The sequence below is a fragment of the Oryzias latipes genome, chromosome 9 (genome assembly GCF_002234675.1).
Source record: "Oryzias latipes chromosome 9, ASM223467v1".
Classification (NCBI taxonomy): Eukaryota; Metazoa; Chordata; class Actinopteri; order Beloniformes; family Adrianichthyidae; genus Oryzias; species Oryzias latipes.
The window spans coordinates 19566158-19585055 of record NC_019867.2 but is presented as its reverse complement, the minus strand read 5'-3'; the positions used below and the strand labels follow the sequence as shown (position 1 = coordinate 19585055).

The window sequence follows — 18898 nt, the reverse complement described above, 5'->3', positions numbered from 1 at the left end:
TGAAGCTATGGACACACCGACGGATGTAACATGCATTCAAGAATGCGCTTAGCACGGGTTCTTGAACACGCATATGGCAGTCATGCTATAGGGTTCACACCGGACAAGCAGGGAGGGGCTTCTTCTTTGTTTTCTGTTTACTAGTGCATGTCTGGCACCTACAGTTGGAAGAGGTTTGGTGCAAAATGTGAAAAACGGTACAAATATAACAAATCTTGCTCCAGGCTTTTTCTTTCACTGCTCCATTCTGATATAGGAAAGATTTGGTGTCATATTATTCCAGTCGGGCATTTACATTTTAACTTTACTTTTACTTTAAGGTGTATGCGGAGGGCGGTGTGAACGTGGTGTCACTTCAAAGAGAGTGCAGGCAAACATCATGGCTTTGCCTACACTGGCATGACTCAAGCCTTAACCCTTGTGCTATCTTAGATGACCCCACCCTTACATTGACGTGTTCTCCCTACCATGACAAAGGTGGATAAAGGTAGAAAGATTTCATGTAATCCATGGACACCAGTAAAGATCACAAATCATTGAAGAAAAAAGGTTCAGAGTACTGTCTAGTGGGTCTAGATGACCCAACGCCCAATGTTAAAGTGCCTAGGATAGCACAAGGGTTACAAATGACTATACATTTTATATTAAATTCAACTTACGTTTGTGACAGTAACTTTAAAGAGCCTAAAGTGTCTGCCCTGATAAAAAAAAAAGTTTCCTCTCTAATGATTTCAATAATATTTACTATTTTTGTGGGATTTCTTGTTACTACTTAGCAACCGTTGAGCCTGAAATAGGTCTAAATTTAGATGCTTCCCTTGTTCTCCCAGGACTAAAAGTTTACATGTAACATAAAACTAGAAAGGAATGAGCATTTCTGCATGGGCTACTTGTGTCACTGTTTCCATTTGTGTCTCCCGTCTGACCTAATTTGATCAATGTGTTACACATGGCTTCAGTTTATACCTGTCATTGTTGTAGAAAGTGCTTGTCCAAACTGTATAATTCACAAAGCCTCTCACCATCCTGCCCAGTCTGTTTTTACCCCATACTTTATGTCTTTTCATCACATATTCTAACAATGATCTGACTAGCTAAACAAGTGAGCTGAATTATGGGTCAATTGTCCCACATATGATCTCTGAGGAACTCAGCAAGCGGAGCATTTTTGTCAGTGGCAGGCAGCTGGGCCAAAACCATTAATCTAGTGGGTTTCTATTTTTAACTGGTACTATAATTTCACATTTAAAGGATACTCTCCCCTATTATTGGGACAGATTTTTCTATTCTCAATGAAGATGCTGCACATTGTGATGCTTCTGCTCACGTGTGTTTGACTGCAGGTATCTGGGTGGACGATGAAGGGTTGTACATCTGCGAGGCAAAAAACCAGTTTGGGACCATCAAAGCTGAAGCCACAGTTACTGTCACTGGACTGGGTAGGCTAGTTGGCTCTGCTCCTGATCCCATATGACCCACTGTTCATTTTCAGAACACTGCTATGCCAGTTGTGGCTTTGTCACGTCCAACATTGCTTTCTTTCACAGAGCCTCCTCTCTTGGCCCACACCACGCCAGTCATCACCACTGGTATCGGCCAATCCCTAAGCATCCCTTGCATGCTTTTGAATGGAATCCCTCTTCCAGAAAGATTCTGGTCTCGAAACGGAAAACCCGTAAGTCTAACTTAAATGCAAACAGGACTTGGGTCATACAAGTGAAGACTGTGTTTTGTTTGGATCAGGTTCAGCAGGATCGGAGGAGGTTTTTAAGGAGCGATGGCAGTTTGTACATAGAGAAAGCCATCCCACAAGACGCTGGGACTTACATTTGCACAGCAGAGAATGTAGCTGGGTCTGCCAACATCACAGTCAGCCTAGAGGTCCAAGGTATGAGAGCAATACAAAGCAAAGAAATCTTTTTTTTAAGTCGTTTTCTTTTTGGAAACCCACAAATTGATACCAAGGTTTTATGGGACTAAGTGTTATCTCACCTGTGCAAACTATCAAAAGCAGCACACATGAGGTAAAGTAAGAAAGCAGGCTTTATATTTACTAACTGAATAACAAAAATCTCACTTTGGCTTCTTATTTCATGAGTGCTAATGGATTTCATTTCTCTTAGAGAACTTTCACAAACAGCTGAACAGCGTTTGCTGAACACAGGCTTGCTTGGCAATGAAATAAAATTCATATGGCAAGGTCAGGATATGCTGATGCAGCATGAAAACAATTCCATGTTGATGGTTTGACCACCTGCTGTCATCGTCATGTGTGTGTGTGTGTGTGTGGGGGGGTCATTTACTGCAGGCTTTGATGAATGCAGTGCATTTAGTTCCTTGGCACACAGTGATGGACACGAATCAGCGAGGCTCATCATCACTTTGTAATGAAAACATACTTCACATACTGGTGTTGGCTGGCTGCAGCCAGCGGTAATGCTCTGCATGGTTTTTTCTCTCTGTTAAATCAGACAGCTGTTTTTTTTATAACCCACTTCCTTCCCAGTGCCCCCAGAGATTAATGCTGGTCCATACCACTACATAGCCAATGAGGGTGTAGCCATCACACTGTCATGTGAGGCCACCGGAGTTCCCAAACCAACTGTTGTCTGGTCTAAGGTAGGAAATCCTTTATTCGCATGCATACAGAGGGTCATACCTAACATTATTATTAATGTGTTGGAAAAACATGTTGAATCATGCACAATATATAACTGCAACCTTTAGCGCTATAAGGGCTATTGGGTCCAGTTTCTTAATAACCATAACCCAGCCAGGAGACACAAAGTTTAGAAAAACAACACTTTTTTTGTGGACATTAAGTCCTTCATTTTCAAAATGTAGCTTTTAAATATTACAATAATTTATAAAAGTGTTATATTTTTTTAATTTCCTTTACTTCTGACAGCAGCACATTCAAGGTTCTTTCAAAATAAAGTATACCCTGTGTCAAATAAGATCCTCTCGCCTAATTAAAAATGTAAGAAAGCCAAGCAAACATGGCATTTTCTATTATTATGATTTGGGGGAACTTTCTTTTATTTTTTTTCTTATTTTATTATCATTTATGAATATAATATTGGCTTAGAATCCAATTAAAACAAGAACATTGTGAGCATAATGCAAAAATTATACAAAGAAAAACAGCAATTAACCATTCTGAAAGTCATTTTAATCTTGTACCATCATTATTGGTTATCTGACATGTTAAAAATCTAAACCTAAATGACAGAACTAAATAACCAAAAACAAAGTAACCCAAACTACAAACCCTTTTTATTATTTAAATCGAATTTTTTTCAAAACAAAAATGGTCAAAATGGAGGATGAGAGAACCTCTAATATGGCTCAGGATACAGACCCCTGTTCTAGTTCATTTATTTAAAGTATCGTCATGTCAAAGGTAATTGTTTTTAAAAGCATAATTTATTTACTTGTCTATTGCCGGAAAAGGTTTTCATATCAAGAGCAATTTAAAGTCTATTTAGAAGAGGGAAAAAAGCCCAAACATTAAGAACGACTGTGAAATGGTATAATTACATTTACATGAAAGTTTTATTTTTATTTTTATTTGTTTTAATTTTATTTGCCGGAGCACTCCAAAACCAAAATACAACAGTTTGCGCTGCAATCAGACTTTGATTAATATGAGCAGGGACGATGTAACCATAGCAACCTAACCATCATGCAGCCCTGCTGTGAGCACAAACTAAGTATTGTATAGTGCTTTTTGGAATCTGTTTGAAGCCTCAGACACAATGCTTTTTTGTATCCTGAGAGGAAAACCCAAACATTTGTGTGGATTAAAGCAGAAACAAAACTTCCAAACCTCGACTTTATCCTCTGATAGTATCACTGCAGCCACCAGGCGGTTTGAGACTTGTGTTTGTCTTGCTGACTTCAACAATAGTCCAATCACTACAGAAATAATGGCATTTGGGAAAGTGCTTGAAGTGAATTTAAAAGAACACTTTTCCACAAAGATCTAAAGAATAAAAAACATGTAAAAATCTGTTCATTGCACTCTTACTCGTCTGCAGCACAGATAAAAGTAACCAGACTGTTGCATACTGCACACTGCTAAACTGAGCCAGACCTGCCTGCCTCATTTTTCCTCCAGCTTTTGGAGTGATTCCCTCTTGTCTAGTACATTTTTTCTTCTTGTCAGATAAAAGAGAATCTTTGAAAGTAGTTTGTGTTAAAAGTAAGTTCTTGCACAGCAAGTTGCATTCTTGTGTGTCTATTGCAGATGTGGAGGATTTCAGCGGCTGGTCTGTAATTACATTAGACATCAAAGGTTGTAAGTCAAAGCTTAGTTAAGCCTGTCTGCTCTGTTATGCAGCTAATTAGTTTAACTGCATTAAGCAATCAAACTAATGTGTTTGATTAATGCATATGATTTGTTTCTCCTGAATTCAGCCACTCGACTATCAAAAACTTTGGCTTATTGTCGCTCTCTGCAGCAAACCTTTCAGCAACTTTGAGTTTTTGCAGCAGTTTGCAGCAACATTTGGATTTTGGGAATTGTATCCTGGTATTTGCCACAGCTTTCCTCTTGTTCCATTCCTCCAGGGGAGGCAGCCTCTGCCTAGAGACCGCTCCTCGCTTCAGCCTGACTCTGACGGACACTTCCACATTCCACACCCCACCTCTGCCGATGCAGGCATCTACATCTGCACTGCCACCAGTCACGTTGGGTACGCGAGCAGGGAGATTCAGCTCAGTGTGAACAGTAAGCCAGAAATACTAATAATGGTCATACGGCTATAGTATTTTTTGTAACAAGAAAGCTCATTTTGCGTCTTTTAAGCCATGCCAACCATCCTGGGTGTGAGCAGCCATGACACCGTTATCAAGATGTCTGCAGAGGTGGGGACAGAAGTTGTTCTCCCCTGTGAGGTGCAGGGCAGCCCCTCTCCACTGGTCACATGGAGCCGAAATGGGCACCCCATCCCCCCTGTCACAGCTGGGTAATGACAAATCTCTGCTCTTTTTGCAAATCAAACATGAATTGACAATGCAGTAAGAGTTCTTTCTCAGCGTTGCCATGCCAATGCCCAACTCATCCTACCAAGATAGGTTACCATCCCATATTGCTGCTTTTGTTTGGTGAATCTCCTCCTAGTTCTGGTCGGTTGCAGAATCCACTTCACTGCAAAGATTGCATCTTTAGAAAGTAAAGGTTATTGCTTCAAGAATAAAATTCCTATTTTTGGTTTGGCAACAAAACAAATTATCTTACAAAGAAAGTTTTTCAATAGAAAAATAATCTTAGTTTTAGAAAAAATAGAATTCTTGGTGAGACAACTTTTCTGACGGATTTGTATTGCTAATTTATAGAATTTTTTTTCAAATTTTAAGAATTTTTGACGTATTTCTAGGGGCCTGTTTTTGCAGTGTGAAAGCCTTATGGGAATCCGAGTGGGAGCATCTAGTTTTTATGGGCTGCTTTCTGATTCTCATGTGTGGTCACTCGACATGCCGACAAACCGTCTGACTTCAAACATATGTTGGAAAGATGACTGACAAACTCTTACGGCAAGACACCAGACGAAGTAACGATGACTCAGATCGATGACCCACACCGGTTAGAAGGAAACAAGTAAGGCTGGAGTGGGCCATGCCGGGAAGATGGGAGAAATATGAACTAAGAGAAAAAGAGATACAAGCACTGTCTGCCTCTGGTTCCCTGGAGTGTTTTAACAGTAAAACAACGTGCTGACTCTTTACTACTCCTGTCTGATGAGAATAACACATCTCTGTGAACAGCCCCCGCACTTCATGCCTCACATGTGCTGGACCTGCGGAAAGAGGCAGGCTGCGTAGTATGAAATGTATTCTCTGGATGCTTTCTGTGGGTCAGAAGTGATCACGAGCTGCTGACTGTAGCAATAACAGGAACAGTGGGCAGTAAGGCCTCCATCTTTAGCTTTGAACCGAATACACCGCAGACAGCAAAAACACGGAGGAAGGAGTTCATTCTACACCTAATCCATGGCTACTTTTTGTGCTAGCTATTGAACCACAGATGACTTGACACTAACTGTGTGTAAAGTAATGGATGAGCATGAGGGCTTGTTCTTGTCCTAAGCAGTGGGCTGACCAGTGGAGAGTCAGTCATTTAGTTCATGTTAGATGTTGCCTCCTTTTCTTACGGCTGTTTGAGGAGGTGGGGGAGACATTACACCATGTGGACAGCTGAAATGGAAAGCTCTTTGTGTTTCCAGGCCTTTTCCACTTACATAAATGTGTTATTGTTATTATACAGTTGCTTAGCAGACACACATATCTCAGATAAATACGATAAATGATAGAGATGTGTTTACTTTTCTGTTGAATATAATTTTGTACAGCTGCATAGCTTCTGGTGGAATATTTGTTCTCTTTTACATCCCTGACCTACATTTAACTTCTGTAACCTGCAGGAAATTGCTGCTGTTTTTTAGACACAAATGCAGGTTTGTTTGCAGGGTTATTTATATCAAAAATGATTATGAAGTTAGACAAAAGCTTTGCTTTCTGCCATTTCTTTTTAAAGAACAAAACTTCAAGATGCACTGCAAAAACAGGCCCTTTAGAATAAGTTAAAAATTCTTACCCCTTTAATAGATTTTCTTCAAATAAGCTAAATAATCTGCCAATGGGTTAAGAAAAGTAAATAATTCTTATTTTAACAAAAAATTCTTGTCACTAAAATTATTTTTCTCTATCAAAAATTATTTAGCTATTGAAAAACTTTTATTAAAAGATTACTTTTATTGGAACCACAGGTCTTTTTGCTTTCCTAAGATTCCGTTTTTGCCGCTGCAAAAATAAGCAGCTTAAACATAAGACTAGAACACTAATCTTAAGAAGAAAAATTACTAGAAAGTAGTAAAATGATATTATAACTTAACAAGAAGTCTAAAAATAAATTGTAAAAATCTAGAAACAAGGTGTTTCAAACCAGCCTTCAAAAAGAGAAAAGTTAAAAAAAAGGCATCTGTGAGATGGAATTACTTCAAATTGAATGTTATACAGCCCAATAATAAGATTTTTTGATAGTACTAGTAAGCAAATGGTTTGTATTTTTTGAGTTTTTTTTAACCTAATTGTTTTTTTAGTTTTGGTTACAGTAAACAGATCCCTAGTGTAATTAGTGGAAACAAATCATTTTAGAACAAAATGTGAACAATATGAGAATACCATCTTATTACAAATTAGCCCATCTTAATAATTGCTAAAAAAAATCTAAACTTAGCACTTATTTTTAGAATATAAATCTAATTTTTGTTTCCAAAATAACAGCAATGGATGACAGTCTAAAATTTACTGAACTTTAAACTATAATCCTTAAAAATATAACCCAAAATTACAGTGAAAGTTTTTCGAGTATTAAAAATCATTTTAATTTATTTGAATAATCATATCCTTATTTTTTAGACCAAAGCTCTTAAAGAGACAACTCATTCTCAATTGTGCTGATTTAAAAAAAAAGCTTGGAAAGGTGTAGAGCAAAAATAGCGGTAAGCTAAAGCAACCTAAAACCTGAAAAAATGTTATCTAAAAATAGTTTGCAGTGTGTGCATCAAAACATTAAGGGAATCTTATTTTGTTTTCAAAAGGAAGAAATGCATAGATCTTTTTGAATATGTATTTTTCCCACAGTGATATCATCAAGATACTCACCACTCTGCACAATGGCTGTTCAGCTGGATGATTACTGGAAAACTGTTCTGTTCCAGATTTCTCTTGCTCATATCTGCCGGTCCTTAAAGAAATCTGTTTTCCTCCGCACAGTTAAAAAGCAGCCAGTAAATAGGTGCAAAAGCAGCTGCTTGAACATATGATTCAGCTCCTGGGTTCCTGTAATCCTCCTCTAAGTGTTTCCAATCTTGTAGCACTAGATCCACAAACATCAGGTTTTATTTTAGAATGACCCTGATTTAAATGTATATTTTAATGTCTATGTGCTACTAAAAACTTGTTTTTGCTACACAAGAAGTACAAAACACCTTTTAAAGAGGGTTATTTCGTTGCAGAAGCGTTTTCCTGAGCTACAGAGTCTAATAAATGGTTTGGTCCATTTCTTTACCTCTGCTCCTCAGGTTCACTATTTTGCCTTCAGGCTCTCTAAGGATCATTGATGTGCGCCTGATGGATAGTAAACTCTATACTTGCACTGCAGAAAACCCAGCAGGAAACGTGTCTGTTGGCTACAATTTACATGTTCAAGGTAACTCCTTCATAAGCAAACCAAACTTCTTATGGGATTTTTTTGCATTCTTCCCCTTTAATCTAAATAAAAAAAAACACTTTCTTTACTGTCTTCAGCTAAGCCAAGGATTCAGCCAGCACCCACCATCCTTAAAGTGCTGCTTGGACAAACGGTGACTCTGCCTTGTGTGGCTCAAGGAGAACCAAGCCCTGAGATCAGCTGGTTTCACAACGGACAGCCTGTTGGCGTGAAGAACTCTACGCTTCTAAGGATTCAGCGAGTCGACGTTGTCCACCAGGGCGCCTACCAATGTGTGGCAAAGAACAGTGCAGGACAGGAGACCCTGGAGATCCAGCTGGAAGTTCTTGGTAAACATTATACTTTAAATCTTCAGTTGTTTGATCAGAACAGAGAAACCTGCCGTTTAGATATCATGTAAGAATTTTTTCTGATTCAGGCTGTGGCTGATATTACAGATACTTTTCTCCTGGTCTCCTATTCTGAAGGTGAATAAGAAATTGTGCATTTCAAATATTGAGATGTTAAATATGAAAAGCACTTTGGGTTTTGGACTGGATATGCCCCCGGATGGGGTTTTCTGAAGCTAGATAGTCTTCCAACAAACTGTTATCAAGGAGGACAACAACCACTCCTTGTTTTGCTAAGGCAGCCCAAACATCTGTAGATGTTCTTGTGTGCATAGCAACTCCGTCTCGTTTTTGTTGTGTCTCATCACAACAATGGAGAAAATTGAGGCAATGGTGGTGCTACTGGGTCTCCTATCTCCAGTTTTCACTAAAGTGGTGACATTGAATAGTTACAAACGTAAACAGATTTATTTTAAAGCCTTTCGGGGGAAAAACGCTGAGGAGGATTTGAGGACATTTAGTTTTAGATGGAAAATTCAACACATTTGCCGTTTTACCTACTTTCCAGGTCCGGTCAGTTAGAACTAGACATGCAACGATTCCCTTTCCCCAAAATTCAGTTCAAACCTCGACTTTTGGTTCATATTTTTGTTTATTTGTGTATGACAAAACAACAACACAAAACTCAGAAATTCAGAAAATCCCTTTTTAATCCTTAAAAACACATAACGAATAAAAACCTTTCAGTTGGCTCTTACTAAGCCTGGTGTAATGTAATAATGCAATAAATAATACATACTTCTTAAACTTAGCACAATGTGTGTTCTGAACATAAACATAGTGGTTTGCAGAAGGGATGCAACGATTCACTTTCCCCAGGATGCGGTTCAACGATATAACACAGTACGGTTTTAAACTCCCTAATTAGAAGCACAGCCTCATGAGTTCTAAAAAAGCACACCATGAATCAGCATGGATCAAGACTGTGCAGAACAGAGCAGGGCTTATAGGTAAGCAATTACACAATACATGATCCTCTCATATTTGGGCGCCTATCCATCTTCAGCCTTCCAGTGTTTTTTTTATTTATTTATATTTTACTAAAATGGCTTAACACAGACTCATTTTGCTTCTCATTCCATGATTTCCTGGCGGTAACCCATTCATCAAATTCTATATCCATAGAGCACGCACCAAAGCCTCAAAGTCTTGTTTCCTGTACTTCCTCTCACCCCAGCAATGAATTTTACTCATCACTCATTCTTGATCTAAAACTCCACCTCTTGTCTTTACAGAGGCTCCATCTTTTGCAGAGCCTGGAGATGTCATCATGGAGAAAGTGGTGAACAGCAAGGTGACCATTCCTTGTCGTGCCAAAGGTAAGACTTGATTTCTACATAAGAAAGCCATGAACTAACAAAAATGTGATATTTACCGGGCTTGACGTATATTTTGTGAATGTCACGACAAGCAAAAAAAAAGTTTGGGTATCGATAACATGAGTGAAAATGAATTTTTAGATGATCATGGTCCTTTTCAAAAGAGCTCCTCTTTGTTGGAGTTTGAAGACACAAGTCCAAACATACATATTTGTGCTAATCCTGCAGTATTACAAGAACTCCCCTCTCAGACGTTTTCTCACAGTGCCTGCAATCAGGTATTGTTTGTGGGTTGTGCCATAGATACCAGCTGAGGGTGTGTCTAATGTGGCGCAACAGCTGGAACATCAGTCTGGCTCCTGCCTCACTGAGCCACATCTGCTTTCCTTTCCACCGCGGCCCGCTGAGAGAGGAATCCTAATTACAGGCTGCTGCTGGCAGATAAAGGACAGAAATGTCTCTGTGAGGTAGAGTAGGAGGAGGAAGAGACGCATGAACCCACGCTAGCCCACCTTTCATCCAGGCCATACAGTTGGGCAGCATTTCAAGTAAAAAATCCTCGCCACTCTTGATTAAAAAAAAGGGTCTTAAGAAACTGTCAGCAGCAGGAAGCAAAAATTCTCTCATTATTCACAAGAGTTCCATCTAAAGGAGACAAAAAAAAAGGTCTCAAACGGAAGGATATCATTAATTCAACAACAAGCACTGGTTTGGTTTTGTCTGAGCCAATAGTCTGAGAGGCACATGGAAGAGATATGCTCTAACTGTTGGCATGGGCAGTATGAATAGATCAATAAATAAATAAAATCAACCTTCTAATGAGATCTGTTAGCATCTAAAACGGAACATCTGCATGCATTTCCTCCCAGCGATGAGATAATGAATTTGCTTCAGAGCTCTTTAACTGTAAACATGTGTTCTGAACGCCAGCACTCGCTAACATCATCCTACAGTTGTAGCGGTCTCCTGTGGTTGCGGTTTCTTGGATCGGGGAAAGGTGCCGTGTTTGATTTCGCGCCTCCTCTGTTGGGTGTGAATGTAATACCTCTCTGAATACATGGGGATGTGTTTTCCTTCTTTTTTTTTTTTTTTTTGCTACTGCTCCATCAAAGTCAATCGCACTGTTGTGATGCTCATATTTTTCTCCTATTAACTGATTCCAAGTCTTTTCATTTTATCTTTTTTACCCACAGATCACATCTATTTTAGGCTCTGGAGCGAAGAAGTCTTTGAACTTCTAGTTTGGCCACTCCTTCTGTTTAAAGCTCTCAATTTTGGTTATAAATTTTAGGGTCTTCAATATTGCATCCCACATTACCCCAGCAAGCTGCACTATGTTCTCTTTTTTATGTGCTACTAACCTTGGGAGTCTTAAGCCTGCGAGCTACAAAAACTCCAACCACTTTGGAGTTGTCTTCCCTGCTGTGCTGCAGATAAATCGAGAGCTCGCGTTTTTTTCAGTCTGGGCTCCTTCCGCGATAAGTTCTACAGAAGCTGGGGTATCTGGGTGACTTATTTCTCTGTCAATAAAGCCTATTTTCTGCTCTGAATCGTTTTTCCCCCTTACCCTTGGAACTGCAGGCTCACCTCGTCCCAAGGTGCGGTGGTTCAAAAATGGCTTGGAGATACACCCGGAACAATCGGAGTTTTCTGTGGCGAAGGATGGAGCGCTTGTAATTAGCACAGCATCTGCCAGCCACAGTGGGGACTTCAAGTGTGTAGCAACCAATGAGGCAGGCTCTGTGGAGAAAAAGACCAGGCTGAAAGTAAATGGTGGGAATGTATTAATAGCTCTTAGGTTACTCCCTCTTTTCCTAACATAATGTATAAAATGGGATTTTTTTTCTTTGTTTCAGTTCCTCCAGAGATTCAAGATGATGGTCAGCCGCTAAACCTCACTGTCACCTTGAAGCAGCCCCTCACTCTGGGGTGTGATGCTTCTGGGATCCCCTCTCCATCAATAACCTGGACCAAAGATGGTCACCCTGTGAGTGCACCACCCAGGAACCATTTCTGCTTGATCTCTAGTTGCACAATGCCACCAAGTGGCTGTTAAATCAACAACAGTCAGATGGATTTTCTGTGTGCAGGTGGACAGCCCTGGGGTGTATGTGCAGAATGGAAACAGGTTCCTCAGAATCTACAGAGTCCAGCCTGAACATGCAGGACAGTTTGCCTGCACGGCTCAAAACTCTGCGGGAGAGGCACGGAGAAAATACAACATAGTGGTAGAAGGTGAGCTCATAAACCCACTGTCACACAGGAATGTGGGAACTGTGAGAAGCTGCGAAGATTCAAACCACAAATCTTGGGTTATGATTTCCAAATGATCTGAATGTCCCTCACTTTAACTCATGTTTGTGTAGCTTAAGTAAAAAAACAAAAAACAATAAAATGTCATACGGACAACACCTTGAATCCTCATAAACCTCAGTAAGAACTGGTTGACCCTCAAAAATTACATATATTTTTTTAAATTTTCTCCTAACTCAGTTATGCCTCTTTGTAAATGGTATTTGTTTATTTTTGTTTATTAATTTTGACTAAATTTGGGATTTTTTTGCAGCTCCTCCGGTGATTTCTGGAACATCCCAGCTGCAGGAGCTAACAGTAGCACAGGAACAGGAAGTGGAGTTTCAGTGTCGGGTCAGTGGACGACCAGCTCCCAGAGTGGAGTGGAGCCGCGATGGAGAGTAAGGACCCCCAACAGTTCACTGCTGCAGCCTTCAGACAAAACACATTACAACCAAGCTGTCTATTGAATCATTGGTCCATTTCTGTCTGTGTTAGGGTTCTGTCTCGTGATGGAGACCCTCATGTGGAGTTTCTGGAGGAAGGTCAGGTGCTGAAGGTCAAGTCGGTGAGACTGAGAGACCAGGGGCTTTACCAGTGTCTGGCCAGGAACAATGCAGGGACTCAGATGCGGCAGTTTAGACTCACAGTGCAAGGTTTGGGTCTGTTTTTGCTTTTAATTTCCCATGTATAAACACATTTTCATTAAAAAAATGTAAGTATGGCTGATGTGCCATAATTTGGCTTCCTGAAAGTGAGTTTTTTTTTTTTTTAAACTGCTGCTGTAGACTAAAGAAACCTTTCCCACCTCAAAAACAGATTATACCGGTGGTACATTGTCATCACTACATTGTGTGTTTATTAATCCCATCTCCATTCAACATTCTTTCTTTTTTTTTCTAGTTCCTCCAACCATTAAAGGAGGAAATGAGAGCACAGAGATGTCTGTGGTTCTGGGTTTCCCTACTGTTCTTCCCTGTGAGGTGGAAGGTTCACCAACACCCGGCATTACATGGCTGAAGGACAATCAGCCAATCGTGTCGTCTCCCCAGCTCACATACAGCCGTAATGGTCAGGCTCTGCGACTGGGATCAGCACAGGGAGACAGCAGCGGCCTGTACTCCTGCAGGGCCACAAATCCAGCTGGCATAGCCGTTAAACACTACTCTCTCAGTGTTCTGGGTAGGACGCAGTTATAACACTCACAGGTGAGCTATACCCAACAGAAAACTAATTTACATGTGACTCTTTGCCTGCATTTATTAGTTCCCCCACAGATTGAAGGAGACTCTTCAACCTTTACTTTTGCGGGTCAGGAAGAGAAAGTGCGCATCAATGGAAGTTTAGCTCTGTCTTGTGTGGCCAAAGGTTTCCCGGAACCAAAAGTGCGTTGGTTCAAAGATGGACAGGTTGGTGCGTTTTTCATATAAATTGCACATCTAAAATCCAGAAATTTGATGAGGAATTTACTGAAAATCAACCTTTGTCGGCCTCTGCTGGCAAATAGGCCGAATTACAGGCATTACGACAGAATGGAGATCCTCTGCATCCTCCTCTGCCTCCGCTCTGATGACTAAGACAGTTAGTTAGATCCGAGGCATTTATAAAAAAAAGACTGTGGTATTTAACATCACGACTCCAATGCAACCCCCCCCCCCTTCACCTGAAACTTCATATGTTTTTCTTGAACAAAAAAAGTGATGAGTCTATGTACTTTTATTCTGAATATTGTTTTCACATAAATGCAATGGGGATTGAAAGACTATAATTAATAGCAGAAAAAATAATTGAACAACTACTTTTTCATCAATTCAGTATAGTAAAATCAAATAAAAAAAGAGAAAAACATTATGTATTCAGTCTGATCAAATAACTTGTTTTATTTTCTCAAGATTTGTATTAATTGTCACATTGTCGAACTTGTATATTAAAATCTGATATATTTGGTGTGTGTGTGTGTGTGTGAAGTTGCTGAGTGGAAAGCACCATGCTGGCATTCAACACCATGGCAACTTCCTCCACATAGAGCCCGCCATGCTGTCCCACGAGGGACAGTACACCTGTGTGGTTACCAACTCAGCCGGAGAGGACAAGAGAGACTTTCACGTCACAATTCAAGGTAAAACTACGTTGCTAATAGATCTTGTTTGTAGAGGTAGAATTGTTGTTGATTCTCCATTTTCTTTTAGTTCCTCCAATCTTCCAGCGAGTAACCAACAGAGAAGCAGCCTGGGGTCTGGGGCACGAGGGGGATGATCACGAGGAAGAAATGACCGAAAAGAAGGAGGTCGTCTTGGGTCATTCTGTCAGTCTGTCTTGTGAAAACAATGCCATTCCCCCACCAAAACTTAGCTGGTACAAGGATGGAAGGAAACTCACCTCTGCTGATGGATTGGTGCTCCACCCAGGTGAGAATTGTTTTGTTTTTTGTTTGTTTGACTCCAACTTCATAGTTTTTTTTCTGGATACAACCAGTATATGTTATGGCTGCATCCTATCAGGAGGTCAGGTGCTACAAATCCCTCGAGTACGAAAGGAGGACACCGGAAAGTATACATGCAAGGCTGTTAATGAGGCAGGGGAGGACCACATGCATTTTGAACTAGAAGTCCTCAGTAAGTAATCACACCTTCTTTATGTGGTAGTATTTAGGCCTAAACAATGTACTGATATATAATACTTTTCATTGTTTTTCACCTCCTTAGTCCCCCCTGTCATTATGGGTACCTCTGAGTTCATGGAGGAGATGGGAGCGGTGGTCAACAGCACAGTGGTTTTACACTGTGAGGTGACAGGACATCCGGCTCCAGCCATCTCCTGGCTGAAAGATGGGCAGCCGGTGTACAAAGACTCTCAGCATCACATTAGCAGCGATGGCACACAACTCCAGGTGGGTTGTTGCTGATTTTGATACGTTGAGGACAGATCCTGCTTGAAGGAGTAACCCTTTTTGTCTGAACCTTCAGCTCAGCAGTGTCCAGGTTTCAGACATGGCTGGGTATATGTGTGTGGCTGAAAATAAGGTTGGGACGGTTGAGAAGCTATTCAGTCTTACAGTGCAAGGTAGGACACGGCTTTACCTCTGTGCCGCAATAAATACCTTTTATGAAGAAAACACACAAATTAACCAAACAAATGTGCAGTTCCTCCTACAATAACTGGGCCAAGAGAAGAGTCTGTGAGTGTAATCGAGGGCCATATGGCGTCATTGCTGTGTGATGTCCAAGCGTACCCTCCACCAGAGATCACCTGGACCAGAGATGGGCAGGTTCTCCAATTTAGCACCGGCGTTCATATTCTGCCTGGTCAGGACCTGCATTGTTTGCAGCTTTTCTCTGAATCCAATTGTGGAACTTTTATCACATTATTTAAACGGATTTATCTGCACTGCATGAAAGGTGGCCAGATGTTACAGTTGCCTCGGGCAAGACTGGAAGATGCAGGGCAGTATGTGTGCACAGCCAGCAACTCAGCAGGGCAGGACCAGAAGAGTTTTCTGCTCAGCATTTATGGTGAGTGAACGCCTCATGACCCATCTGCACAGAGCGGCTTTATATACACATGATCCAATTTCCAAACAACATCCGCACAAGAAGAAATGTTTATCTGTAGGTAGCTGTGATTGATGAAAGTTCAGGAACAAATCTTTTCAACACTAAATTGATCTAACAGTCCATTGTATATGTGTGTGTGTGTGTGTGTGTTTGTGTAAACAGTCTTGCCCACCCTGAAGCCCCTGCATGATGCTGAGTCAGAGTCGATGACCCCTCAGCTTGGCTCCTCTGTTACTTTGCGATGTGTAGCTAATGGATTCCCAAAGCCAGAGGTCACATGGTACAAGAACGGGCAGCAACTAGCTGCAGGAAACGGGCTGAAGATGAACAGCAACCAGCTGGAGATCATAGGAGTGCAGGTCACTATATTACACATGTCAGGCTGCAAAACAAAATACTCCTTTTAGGACCTCTTTGGCTTGTTGTGCAGATTTGAGTTTGCCTTATTCCTGTTTGTCTTCTACTGCATATGTAACACACATGTGAGGTTGGTGCAGAAACGCTAACGCTCACTGCTGTCTAGATTTCTGATGGAGGTACATACACTTGTAAAGTTTCTAATATGGCTGGCCAAGTGGACAGGACTTTCAAGCTGGCAGTTCATAGTAAGAAAACCACAGCTCCATTTCTGAACAGTTTCTAAGAAGGTTGCGTTCAGTAGTTTTGGACGTATCTCACAAAAATGTTTCCACAGTCCCACCTGTGCTTGATGGGCCACTGCGGGAGTCAATTAATTCCACACTGGGTTCCCATGTTGCCCTGCTGTGTGAAGCAACGGGAGTACCTGTTCCCAGCATCACCTGGCTCAAAGATGGAAGCCCAATTGGTAAATAAAGGGCAATTTAAAATCATGGATTTGTGTGACTGCTGGAGTGATCAGATGTGCTTGGCTTTTCAGAAAGTAGTCTGCAGTGGCAGTGGTCAGTTCGAGGCAACCGGCTGGAGCTGGGTCCTCTCAGTCTGTCTCACGCCGGAACATACACATGCGTGGCCAAGAACAGTGAGGGGCAAACACAGAAGGACTATACCCTCACAGTGCAAGGTAATTACCCTTCTTTTTACATGTCAGAGACAAAACCCGGAAGGACCACTAATGCTTCATTTGTGTGGCTCCCAGTATCCCCCACCATTCTAGATTCAGACCAAGCGTCTGACGTGAGTGCACCCATGGGGGAGGAGGTCACCCTGGATTGCAGAGTCAATGGAATCCCCACCCCCCGCATCAGCTGGCTGAAAGACGGAGTGACCCTGGTTGAGTCAAACTCCCATCACATCTCGTAAGCAATTTAAACTGAGTAGACCTGAAAGTATCCAGACTATTTCAGTGCTGTATATGACATGATAAACAAATTTCCCTTAAGGTTTGACTTAAACCCCATTAATCATTTCAGAGAACTACGCGGATGACTGAAGGATGTGTGGACGGACAAACAGTTTACAGTCCTTGTCTGTTTTTACGATGAACAGCTGTTTTCCAGCTGTTCGTGAGCTGATAAGGTTCACTGTAGCCAAATCAGCCAAACATAAAAAAATCACATCTATATGGGTTTTTGTCTAAAAAAGCTTGGGCAGTGATCATGATGAGCAAAATACATATTTAAATCAAAGGAAGGGGGTAGAATAAGATTAAAACGTAAAATCAATGTCACAAAATAATGTTTAATTTTTCTATTTGTACAGGTTGAGCCCCGATGGAGGCAAACTAACCTTCCTACGACTAAGTGCTGAGGATTCTGGGACATACACATGCTTGGCTGTCAGCACCGTCGGTCAAGATACCAAAATCTACACCGTCTATGTTCTTGGTAAATTTAAATTTACTATTTGTATCATTTTGTTTGGGTTCAGTTGTTTATTATTTGGTGCTCTCATTTGTCACAGTTCCTCCATCTATATCTGATGAGTCAACAATTCCCAGAGAGGTCCAGGTGACGCAGGACAGCGTGGTGACGCTGGAGTGTCGTGCAGCAGGACACCCACCTCCTCAGATCAGCTGGATGAAGAATGGCCGGCCGCTGCTCCTCTCGCCTCGGACACGCCTCCTCTCTGGTGACTCTTTGCTGAGGTCGGGTCAGACTCTTGCAGCTATCATGCTTAGCGGAATGCATGATTTTTACTGAAACAGTTCTGCTGTTTTTTTTGAAAAACATTAGGATTGCTCATGTGCAGCAGTCTGATTCTGGAGTCTACACTTGTGTGGCACGCAGTCGAGCCGGTCTGGCCGAGTTAAGCTATGATGTCCAAGTCCAAGGTACAATAAACTCACACCATCAACTGAAAAGACAAGAGGAAACTCTTTGGATTGACAGGTGTCATTTAGTGTGCGTTTGCGGTCTGCAGTGCCCCCTGGTGTGGATCATGTGGAACCAGTAGAGCCAGTCACAGTGGTTCAGGGATCCCTGGTGACCCTGACCTGTGAGGCACATGGTGTCCCTCCCCCCACTCTGACATGGATGAAAGATGGTCAGCCGCTGTCCCTGCACCGCAACCTGCTGCTGGATGGACAGGAAACGCGGCTGCAGCTGCCGGATGTAGCTCCTTCAGATGCAGGCCTCTACAGCTGTGTGGCAAGCAACCAGGCTGGAAGCAGCACCAAGAGCTTCAACCTCACCGTGCTCGGTAGTTGTCTTTATTCAATGTACCCCGGCTTTTAAAGCATTCGTGTAAATAATGAAAATAAATCCAAAACGTTCCGTTTTCTCATTCAGAGCCTCCTAAAATAATCAGCTCCAGTTTCCCAGTGGAGCTGACTTTAGCAGTGAACAGTCCTCTAGAGTTGGAGTGTTCTGCAGAGGGAGTCCCACCTCCAACCCTCAGCTGGCTCAAGGACGGCCGTCCCTTGGAAAGAAGTGACATTGTTCATCAGGATGGAAACTTTGTTCGGATCAGCAAAGTACAGGTACAATACACACTTAAAGCATACTGTATATACAATTGTGATCAGCATATTCACTGATCAAATTAAATGTGGCCATAAGGGGGCCCAAGACCAGGTGTCATAAACGCAGAGGGTTGTGTCAGGAAGGACATCCAATGTAAAATATTTGCCAAACCAAATTGCAAATCAGACCTATAGGAAACTGATTCGCTGGGGTGTCCCCTGAAAGA

The 18898-nt window shown here is 41.5% G+C and overlaps 1 protein-coding gene across 1 annotated transcript in view; it reads left to right on the top strand.

The window, feature by feature from the left end:
* The window catches only part of LOC101165068 (hemicentin-1), a 47899-nt gene that overhangs the window by 16599 nt on the left and 12402 nt on the right, over positions 1–18898 (top strand). The window contains exons 17-49 of the mRNA XM_023958631.1: positions 1344–1439; positions 1548–1675; positions 1744–1888; positions 2507–2619; positions 4573–4732; positions 4811–4970; positions 8088–8215; positions 8314–8565; positions 9861–9944; positions 11526–11717; positions 11801–11931; positions 12035–12179; positions 12511–12637; positions 12735–12892; positions 13140–13418; positions 13503–13645; positions 14205–14355; positions 14426–14644; positions 14738–14851; positions 14942–15126; positions 15203–15299; positions 15380–15541; positions 15635–15748; positions 15953–16149; positions 16314–16395; positions 16485–16616; positions 16689–16832; positions 16908–17067; positions 17471–17595; positions 17672–17855; positions 17944–18041; positions 18131–18409; positions 18499–18689. Of these exons, the coding sequence (XP_023814399.1) occupies positions 1344–1439; positions 1548–1675; positions 1744–1888; positions 2507–2619; positions 4573–4732; positions 4811–4970; positions 8088–8215; positions 8314–8565; positions 9861–9944; positions 11526–11717; positions 11801–11931; positions 12035–12179; positions 12511–12637; positions 12735–12892; positions 13140–13418; positions 13503–13645; positions 14205–14355; positions 14426–14644; positions 14738–14851; positions 14942–15126; positions 15203–15299; positions 15380–15541; positions 15635–15748; positions 15953–16149; positions 16314–16395; positions 16485–16616; positions 16689–16832; positions 16908–17067; positions 17471–17595; positions 17672–17855; positions 17944–18041; positions 18131–18409; positions 18499–18689 (5075 nt within the window). The remainder of the gene's footprint in view (positions 1–1343; positions 1440–1547; positions 1676–1743; positions 1889–2506; positions 2620–4572; positions 4733–4810; positions 4971–8087; positions 8216–8313; positions 8566–9860; positions 9945–11525; positions 11718–11800; positions 11932–12034; positions 12180–12510; positions 12638–12734; positions 12893–13139; positions 13419–13502; positions 13646–14204; positions 14356–14425; positions 14645–14737; positions 14852–14941; positions 15127–15202; positions 15300–15379; positions 15542–15634; positions 15749–15952; positions 16150–16313; positions 16396–16484; positions 16617–16688; positions 16833–16907; positions 17068–17470; positions 17596–17671; positions 17856–17943; positions 18042–18130; positions 18410–18498; positions 18690–18898) is intronic.